The sequence below is a fragment of the Papilio polytes genome, unplaced genomic scaffold, assembly GCF_000836215.1.
Source record: "Papilio polytes unplaced genomic scaffold, Ppol_1.0 DF822622.1, whole genome shotgun sequence".
Classification (NCBI taxonomy): domain Eukaryota; kingdom Metazoa; phylum Arthropoda; class Insecta; order Lepidoptera; family Papilionidae; genus Papilio; species Papilio polytes.
The window spans coordinates 1248024-1258264 of record NW_013526582.1 but is presented as its reverse complement, the minus strand read 5'-3'; the positions used below and the strand labels follow the sequence as shown (position 1 = coordinate 1258264).

General features: G+C 36.5%; 1 protein-coding gene across 1 annotated transcript in view; it reads right to left on the bottom strand.

Annotated features, from left to right (window-relative positions):
- Positions 1-10241, bottom strand: part of LOC106105941 (dosage compensation regulator) — a 20633-nt gene that overhangs the window by 1911 nt on the left and 8481 nt on the right. The window contains 13 exon segments of the mRNA XM_013286433.1: positions 339-530; positions 929-1080; positions 1472-1586; positions 2671-2864; positions 3706-3875; positions 4425-4555; positions 5074-5229; positions 5924-6157; positions 6570-6673; positions 7261-7405; positions 8045-8194; positions 9183-9309; positions 10169-10241. Coding sequence (XP_013141887.1) covers positions 339-530; positions 929-1080; positions 1472-1586; positions 2671-2864; positions 3706-3875; positions 4425-4555; positions 5074-5229; positions 5924-6157; positions 6570-6673; positions 7261-7405; positions 8045-8194; positions 9183-9309; positions 10169-10241 — 1943 coding nt within the window.

Here is a 10241-nt window from a genome sequence, read left to right as displayed (position 1 = left end):
TCTAGAGGATAGTCTGGAAGAACACATAGGCTACTCACTTTTGTTTTTTTTTAATTCCACGCGAACGGAGTCGCGGTTGAAAGCTAGTAATAAATAAAATTGTTTCCTTGCAGTACAACACGAGTGTTATTAATGAAAATACCTCCATATTATATTAATAATAAAGTTTTTAAACTAATTAAAACCCTGGTATCAAATTTAAACCTTCAGGTATTCAAGTTTTTTTTTTTTTAAATCGACATCTACAGACTTGGTCCGTACTTTTTTTGGTTGGTATTTAAGTGTCAAGCTATCTGGGCCTCTATCAGCCAGTTGTGGGACAGGTTCCAGTGACTCACCCATTCGACCTTCCTGCATGCGAAGAGTAGCAGATGCAGGGGCGACACCATGCTGGTCTGCTTGCAGCTGATGGCGCGCGTGCGAACCTTTTCTCCAAACACGAACAGCGGCGAGGGGAACTTCTGCTCCTGGTTGCTGCAGTTCACTGACGTCTTGTGTATTAGAGCTGGTTTCCCTTCTGTTGTTAACACCTGGATAAATAGAAACAAACAAGTGGGTATGAAATTAAAATCCGTGACTGTATGTACTATCGTGTATGTACTATCGGGGAATATGTCGGTATACCACTTAGGAAACTAGTCGTTTGAAAGTTTTATATTGAGACGACACGAAAATATTTGACACTAACTGTTGCCCGCGACTTCGCGGCATGGAATAAAAAAAATAAAATAAATTGGCCTATATTACTCACAGATAAATTACCTTTCTAACAGAAAAATAATTTTTGAAATCGACCCAGTAATTTTTACGTGAATCGAATACATACAAAAATACAAATCTTTCCTCTTTATAGTATAATTATGTTACTAAGAGCCGGAGTTTGTTTCAAAAAACATGATTATTTCACCGCGTATTTCCCTGACCGTACCTTCCTCTTCCCCTGATGCACGCACACGTTGGGGTACAGCCCCATGCAGAGGAGCGCTATCACCTGGTCCAGGATAGGATCAGGACCTGACGGCATCCAGCGCTGCGGCTCGCAGCATTCGCCAGGGAAACCGATTGAAGTCGTTAGGATATCTAGAATTAAAACATTTAATATTAATTTAAGAAATACTAGCTTCCCGTGCGACTTCATCCGCATAAAATTACGAAAGTTTTATTTCATTGTTGACATGTGTCAAATTATCAATTGCAAATGTCAAAATGACAAGATGAGAAACCATGGCAATCCTACTTCCTTGGTGTTGGCAACTTGTTTATGGTCCTTTTCCTACATGGTGGTTTTTTTTTCGATTTATTTACCCCCTAAGTTTAATAGCGTGGAAATATATAGCCTAAAGCATGATGTAAATGTAGGACTTTTTATTAACAAATAAATTATTCAAAAATATGCTGTAATTGCTGACATCCTAGGCAACAAAAAAGTGTGTTTTCGCTTTATTACAATAGTAGAGATATTCATACATACTGGTGAGCTGTGTCTTAGCTTCGTATGTGACCCTGAGCGTGGTCTGCTGCACGCCCTTCCAGTCGCACCAACCCAGCTCCGCCTCCTCGCCCTTCGCCCGCACACGCTCCCACATCTGACAATGACACAAGCTTACTATTGTAAATGTGAAAGTTTAGAAGAAGAAAGTTTGTGAAGAGCGTCGGTGGCTCAGTGGTTTGAACACTTGACGTGTAATCTACAGGTCTTGGGTTCGAATCCTGCCATGTACCAATGTAATTTTCGATTTTTCGAATTTTCATATGTTCATAATTTACCCGACGTTCTTACGGTGAAGGAAAACATCGTGATGCCTGCTCATATTAGCGAAGAAATTCAAAGATATGTGTGAAGTCAACCAACCCGCTTGACCAGCGTGGTTGACTATGGCCTAGTCATCCCTTATTAGGGTAGGCTCCGAGCCCCTCGGTGGGGACGTATAATGAGCTGGTTTGAATGAAAATGAATGAAAGTTTAGATGGATGGATGTCTATTTACTTATTTAAAAAACCAACATCGTACATATATAAAACATTCAACATTAAGTATTATGTATAGTAAGACCAGGTTTTTATTTAAGGTTATCAAAGTATATAATTCAACAATAAAATAAAATATGATTAACCAAAATAAAGAAAGTTACACTTCACGGTAAGGGAGTATAAATGAATGTGTAGAAAAAATAATCTTACTAATATTATAAATGCGAATATTAGATGGCTGCATAGGTGCTTGTTAGAGTTTGTAGCCTAAACGGCGGAACGGATCTGGATGAAATTTGGCACACATGTAGGGAATAGTCTGGAAAGAACACATACTTTTGTTTTTGCTTATTAATTTGTAGCATTTTTAATATAATTTGGAACTATGGATTTGGTAGGAATAGGGAAATATATGTCCCCTCCCCCGTCAAACACATTTAAACTTGCGGATTTTTAAAATAAACAGTAAAAATTGAAAGAAAAAGTAATTGACAACAATCATGAATAATGTAAATATATAAACACTAGCTTTTGCCCGCAGCAACGTCTATGCAGAAATAAAAATAAAAATGCAGTAAGTAAAAGTAAGTAGTAAGTAGCCTACGATTTGCTCAATAATATATTCTAAATCCATGACAAATTTCAAACATCCATCCATCCAAAGATTTTAACTTTTAATATTAATCAAATACTCCATACTTGGAATACGTTCAACATAGCGACATGATCAGACGCTCTCTCTCCGGCGAGAGCTCGCTGATGCATGGACAGCTTCCTGCGACCTTCCACCACGAAGATTTCCGGGAAGGTGGTGGAGTTGGCGGCCATCGTGGTCAGGGCATCGCCCACGCCCAGCACGAAGCCCAGCACCATCATCTTACCCAGACGAGGCTCTGGAAACAACGGAACACTTTATAACTACTATGAAGGGAAAATAAAAGGGGAAAGAAGTCAAACATATACTAATATTATTAACTAGCTTTCGCCTGCAAGTACGTCCGCGTGGAATTAAAAAAAAAAAAAACAAAAGTGAATAGCCTATGTGTTCCAGACTATACTCTATATTTATGCCAAATTTAATTGAAATCCGTTCAGCCGTTTAGGCTACAAACTCTAACAAACATCCATCCATCTAAACTTTGGCATTTATAATATTAGTAAGAAGTAAGATAGTAAGATGTGAAAGTTTAGATGGATGGATGTTTTTTAGAGTTTGTAGCCTAAACTGCTGAACGGATCTGGATGAAATTTGGCATAAACGTAGAGGATAGTTTAGAAAACCACATGGGGTTCTCACTTTTGTTTTTTCTACTTCCACACCTACACGGAGTCGCGGGCGAAAGCTAGTAACTAAATAAATCTATACTATTATAATAAAGCGTAAACACACACTTCTTTGTTGCCAAGATGTAAGTAATTACAGCATATTTTTGAATAATTCTTATATTAATAAAAAGCACTATACATTCATCATGTTTTAGGCTATATATTTTCACGCTATTAAACTTAGGGGGTAAATATTTTGGATAAAAACCCTAATGTGAGAAAGAGACCATAAGTTGCTACATCAAGAAAGCAAGATTGCTAAAGTTGTCATGTCATGTCATTTTGACATTTGCGATTGATAATTTGACACATGTAAAAAATAAAATATGATTTTAATAATTTTATGCGGATGAAGTCGCATGGGAACAGCTAGTAAAAGATATATAGAAGACACTTAGGTTAGGTTACCTATGGGCAGTTTGGCGAGTATGGTGCCGAGTGGAGTGAGGGAGTCGGCGGAGTCCAGACAGCCCAGCTCCCGCAGCAGCGCCTCCGCCTCGATGACGGCGTCCAGCGGCGGCGGCTCCGGCGCCTTCGACAGGAAGTGCCCGATGCTGCCCAGCCGCAGCAACTTTATACTGCAACACATTACTGTATTTATTACATTCAATAAAACAATGTCTTACATAATTATATATTAGTTTTTTTTAGATAATTTTAATTTTAGGGTAACTGTTTTAATTTATTTTCTAATCAAGGAATCTATACTAATATAATAAACGTAAACAAACACTACTTCGTGGCATAGGATGTGAGCAATCTTACTAATATTATAAATGCGAAAGTTTAGATGGATGGATGGATGGATATTTGTTAGAGTTTGTAGCCTAAACGGCTGAACTAATTTCAATGGAATTTGGTATATATGTACAGGATAGTCTGGAAGAACATATAGGCTACTTACTTTTTTTAAATTCCACGCGGACGAAGTCGCGGGCAAAAGCTAGTAACATTATAAATGCGAAAGTTTCGATGGATGTTTGTTAGAGTTTGTAGCCTAAAGAACTCGACGGATTTCAATGAAATTTGCCATAGAGGATAGTCTGGAAGAACACATAGGCTACTTTCTTTTGTGTTTAAATCCCCGCAGACGGACAGACGGAGTCGCGGGCGAAACTAGTTGATACCTGAGTGCCAGTTCGTGCAGCGGCGTGCGGAACATCTCCGCGGTCTGGTGCTCGTCGAGGCGGTCGTAGCGCGCGCGCGAGCACAGCGTGAAGCACACGCCGGCGCGCACGCGACCCGCGCGTCCCTTGCGCTGGAATACACAGTTTTACGAATAAGTCGCACATTTCGCTATAATAGCGAAACCTCTATAGATATCCACATTTACAATGCATTATAAAAGTCGACGAAAGGAACGCACAGAAATAGGATGTTTTCCCTTCCTTTGCGTTCTCTTTTCTGCTAAATTCATTTTTCTTTTACATGCTTTTCTTAAAAAACGCGTGGGAAAGGAAATAAGACTAGAATTATAATCTGCTCGCACTCATCAGAGTATTGGGGGTTAAGTAAATTAGAAAAAAACTTCATGTGTGAAAGGGACCATAAACTACAAGCTGCCAACATTAAGGAAACAAGGTTATTATGGTAACGGTAATTTTGAAAATTGCAATTGAGAATCTGACAAATATAAACAATAAATAAAGGTTTGATAATTCTATGCCGTATGGGAAAATCTAGTTTTAAAATAAAAATAGATTTTAGAACAATGCGATTTATAACACCGGTATCAAAGAAACTTTAAATATTAAATGGTTAAGTTACATAAGTTACCTGTTCTAAGTTAGTCCTGCTGGCCCACACGGTGGCATATGACGTCATATTATTATGCGAAGTAAATAATTTCATTTTAGATTTGCAGGAATCTATCACGTAAACAACATCGTTTATTGTTATCGATGTTTCTGCTATATTTGTTGATAATATAACCTGTAAGAAAAAACTCGTAAAAACTACACAAATAATTTTTGCATATAACTTGATTAATTGCTTTGTGCGGAAATTAAATTTAAGTAAACTATATTCTTTCTGGAAACATATTTACATCCATATATGAAAAAGGTAAACGAGTAAACGACAACCCAATTCGACAAAATAGGGAAATAATCGTTATTTTACTAATATTATAAATGCGAAAGTTTCGATGGATGGATGGATGGATGGATGTTTATTACAGTTTGTAGCCTAAAAGGCTGAACGGATCTCGATGAAATTTGGCACAGACATAGAGGATAGTCTGAAAGAACACATAGGGTACTAACTTTTTTTTTTAACTCCACGCGGACGGAGTCGCGGGCGATAGCTAGTATAATAAACACCGCAAATTAGGACCGCCCGTTACGCCATTTTGACAGCGCGGTATTTAAAAAAAAACCTATAATATGACCGTCTATGGTTATCGTCCGTTTGGAGATTACTAAACAGATAGACAGACAGACAAAAAGTCGGACAGACAGACAGATAGCAAGACAGACAGAGGGCCAGAGGGACAGACAGACAGACAGACAGACACAAAAAAAATGCGATTTTCGTTATCAGCAACTCAATTCATCTTCCCTAAATCAGGAATTTTCTTTTATATTACAAACAGACACTCGTATTTTGTTAGTATAGATATAGATACTTTAGTCATCCCCGGAGGTGCTGTTATGAAGACTTTCTTCTGATCCTCTCTCGGTATCTGACTGTGTAAAGGAAGTATCACATACTGCGATGTATTCCCAAATATATTTGATCTCATCAAATGTTTCATCAACGCAAAAATTATATTCCAACCGGTTAAAAATATCAACACAGCTCCGTCACCGTCTAAATTCCTTATATGTAATAATAATGCTTCTATTAATTCGAAACTTAACTGAAAAACAAATAAATCAAGTTAACATAGGAGCTAAAAATATTTTTTTTAATACTAGATTTTTGTAATACACTAAGATTTCTTTTACCATTCCAACTAAGCTGAAGTTTGTGCTATGATATGGTTTATCCGTAACCTTAAAAATAAGGCTATTGGCGCTTCAAAACTAAACTTATTTAAGTATTTCAAGTATTTCTTATACATTTGTATCACAATTTAGGTTAATTTAATGGAATTTATTGATTAAAAAAAAACTGAACATTAGAATCATAATAGAAAGTCAAATAAATGCACATAAAAACAAAAAAGTTATTTTTGTAAATAAAATTTTAAGTATCACTTTGTAAATTATAGTAAATAGCATATAATTAAAAAAATAATAAAAACACGGTATAATTAAAAATATACTTACATCTTTCTCAGACAATTTACTCATAGCATCTTTAGTACTAAGAGAATAATTATCTCCGAGAACACAAGTTTTATTCAAATCCTCCTCCGGTTCCTCTCCTAAACCTACAAATATCATACTAATATTATAAATGCGAAAGTTTAGATGGATGGATGTTTGTTAAAGCTTGTAGTCTAAACTGCTGAATTATTCTCGATAAAATTCGTCATAGATGTAAGATTGGAAGATAAAACGATAGACGATGGTGAAACGGAACGGATGTGCGCGGAAGGGAGAGGGAAGTTTGACAGATGACAAATTGAAAAAATAAGACGACTGGTGTGTTCACGTGATCTTAGTAACATTAAGGCATATAAATGGATAAATACGTAGAATCAGACGACATTAGAAGCGAAACAAAAAGAATCCCGCATAAATGTAGAGAATAGTCTGGAAGAACACACTACTTTTTATCCCGGTAATAGTTACAGTTCCCGTGGGATACACGAATTTTGTATTTTCATGTTTAATACTTTCTGGAACGATTCAATAAATTTATTTGGCACATATATAAACCAAAGTCTGTTGTAATACTTGGGATACGGTTCATCCCCGATAATTGTCAGGTTTCCGCGGGATACGTAGTCTCTTGTTTATCTTAATACTGGACCGAAGTCACGGGCATCAGCTAGTTTATATAAGTGTTTGGTACCTTCATCATCATCATCATCATCGTCCTTAGTAACTCGTCTTCCGGTAGATTTGCGTTTACGCATTTCCGGCGGCGGAGTGAACCCTGTCAGTTCTATGGAGTCTTCTAAGAAATATTGTGTCACTGGATACGTACGTCCCGGGATCTGTAACGTTTTACCGGTTTATGACGTCATAGGTCACAAATTGAAAACCATTGGAAACAGTTTTTTTGTCAAATGTGAAGTTTGAAATTAGTATTTATGATGAAAATTTGTTTTTTAATTATGTGTTTTAATCTATTTTTGATACCGAGATCAATTACAGGCAATTTTGTTATAAACAACGACGCAATAGCATGCGATTTTTAATTCCTTTTGCAAACAAAAAACAGGTTACTGTAAGAATACTGTTAATGAATATATTCTATCGCGGATTTTTCTGTAGAACTTACTGAAATCTACAATTCTTCCATTCACCATTATTATATACCTCTAACGGTTTAGGCGGCGTAAGCCGAGAAAAAGTTAAAATTAAGTGAATTTTTAACGGTAGGGTTTATTAATGGTTCTTAAACATTAATAGCAATAAAATATAAGTTGATGACATTTATATTAATAAAATCATACTAATATTATAAATGTGAAAGTTTAGATGGATGGATGTTTGTTAGAGTTTATAGCTGCTTAACGGATCCCAATGACATTTGGCATAGATGTAGAGGATAGTCTGGAAGGTCACATTGGTTACTTGTTTTTTTTTATACCACGCGGACGGAATCGCTGACGAAAGCTAGTAAATATTACCTCAATAACAGGACAGTTTCCGAAGTAATTGGTGAACAAAGTGACATCAACCGTAGCCGACATCAATATAATTCTCAAATCGGGGTAAGTATGCGCCATATCTCGTAGTAATATCAAAGCGAAGTCTGTATCCGCGTCCCTTTCATGAACCTGAAAGAAATAACATAGTTAATAATAATGGAATAAATAATTTATAATACATAAAAGCAAGCATTTTATTTTTAACAAGCTGTTCCCGTGCGGCTTCATCCGCATGAAATTATAATAACTTTATTTTATTGTTTACGTCTGTCAAATGTCAAAATTCAAATGCACTAATGACAATCGCTTCCTTGATGTTGGCAGCAACTTATGGTCTTACTCTACTCTTTCCTACATTAAAGTTTTTATCCAAAATATTTACCCCTAAGTTTAACGGCGTGAAAATATATAGCCTAAAGCGTGACGTAAGTGTAGGGCTTTTTATTAGAAAAAGTTATTCGAAAACATGCTGTGATTGCTGGCATCTTAGGCAACAAAGAAGTGTGTGTTTACGCCTTATTATAATAGTATAGATTAATTTAAGTTCTTACCAACTCATAAATTAATTATACAAAGAATAAAAAGGCCAATCTATTCTAATTGAAATAGAATTTCTAAAATCATGGCATCAGATGTTGATATCGATATATTTGACACTTTAAAAAACACTAGATTTATTTTAAAACATGTACAATTAGGAAATCGGTGTTCCACTTTCAAAGCTTAAATCGTTTTCCAAAAAGTACTGAAAAAGATGATCAGTTATACACAAGCAATTATTTTTATTATTATTATCCCGTATGACGCTCTCTGCCTAATCTTACTAATATTATAAATGAGAATGTTTAGATGGATGGATGGATAGATGGATGGATGGATGTTTGTTAGCGTTTGTAGCCTAAACGGCTGAACGGATCGCCATGAATTTTGGTACAGGTTTAGAACATAGTCTGGAAGAACATATAGGCTACTTTTTATCCCGGGATAATTTACGGTTCCCGTGGGATTCATTAATTGTTTATAAAAGACGGAGTTTACGTTTATACACAACAATCCAATTTAATTTTGAACATGTAACATCGCGTATTTCCTCGACTGTACTATTCATTTATCTTACCTCATCTACTAGTACATGGCTGACTCCTCGCAGGCCGCTTTCCAATTTCCTCAGCAACACGCCCACGGTACAGAACATCACGGACCCGTACGGACGAGGTAATACTGATTCAAAACGTACTGAATACCTAAAAATATATATATTTCAATATTTAACAAATATATAGGATATTCGTGCAGGATTCTGTCAGTTTTAAATCTATTTAGCGACAAAACTGACCATGAAAACTTTATTTATATATTTTTTTAATTTATAATATCTTACAGAACAAAGTGTTAACGCTTCAAAATCAACAAAATCATGATTTAACTGCAGCTATTTCTTCAAAACAATCATCAATTGGTGCATATACATTTAAATGAGTTTGTCTTTACGTCAGTTTTATAATTAAAAAAGTACGAAACCCTTCGCGATATCTTTCAAGTCTTTAACATTTTCATTAAAAAATGAAGTAAAAACTCTTATTACTTTGACCTTACTAATGTCATAAATGTGAAAGTTTAGATTGATGGATGTTGTTTCTTGTTTGTGTTGTGTTTCGAGCTGATTGAATGTTTATTATTATTAAACAACTGAACGGATCTCGATTACATTTGTCATACATGCAAAGCGTAGTCTGGAAGAATATAGACTATTACTATTTTAACTCTACACGGACAGAGTCGGGGGCGAAAGCTAGTAAGATATAAATGTGCATTAGCATATGTATTTTTATATAGGGGAAAAAATGCTTTACAGCACAGTCAGACATGGGAGCTGCATGCAAGGGCGGATCCAGCTTTGGCGCCAGGGGGGGTCACATAGTCGTGACCCCCCCAACCCTGGATCCGCCCTTGGCTGCATGTCTAGCGGTGTGTGAGGGGTGCATGTTTGTGTGTGCGTTTGTGCGTGAGTGCGTGCGTGCGTGAGTGCGTTCGTGCGTGCATGCGTGATTACGTGCGTGAGTGATTGCGTTCGTGCGTGAGTGCGTGCGTGCGTGCACCGACCCTATGCTGTTGCCGAGGTCCTCGCAGCGCTCGTTGGCGACGCGCTCCGCCACGCTGACGGCGGAGATGCGGC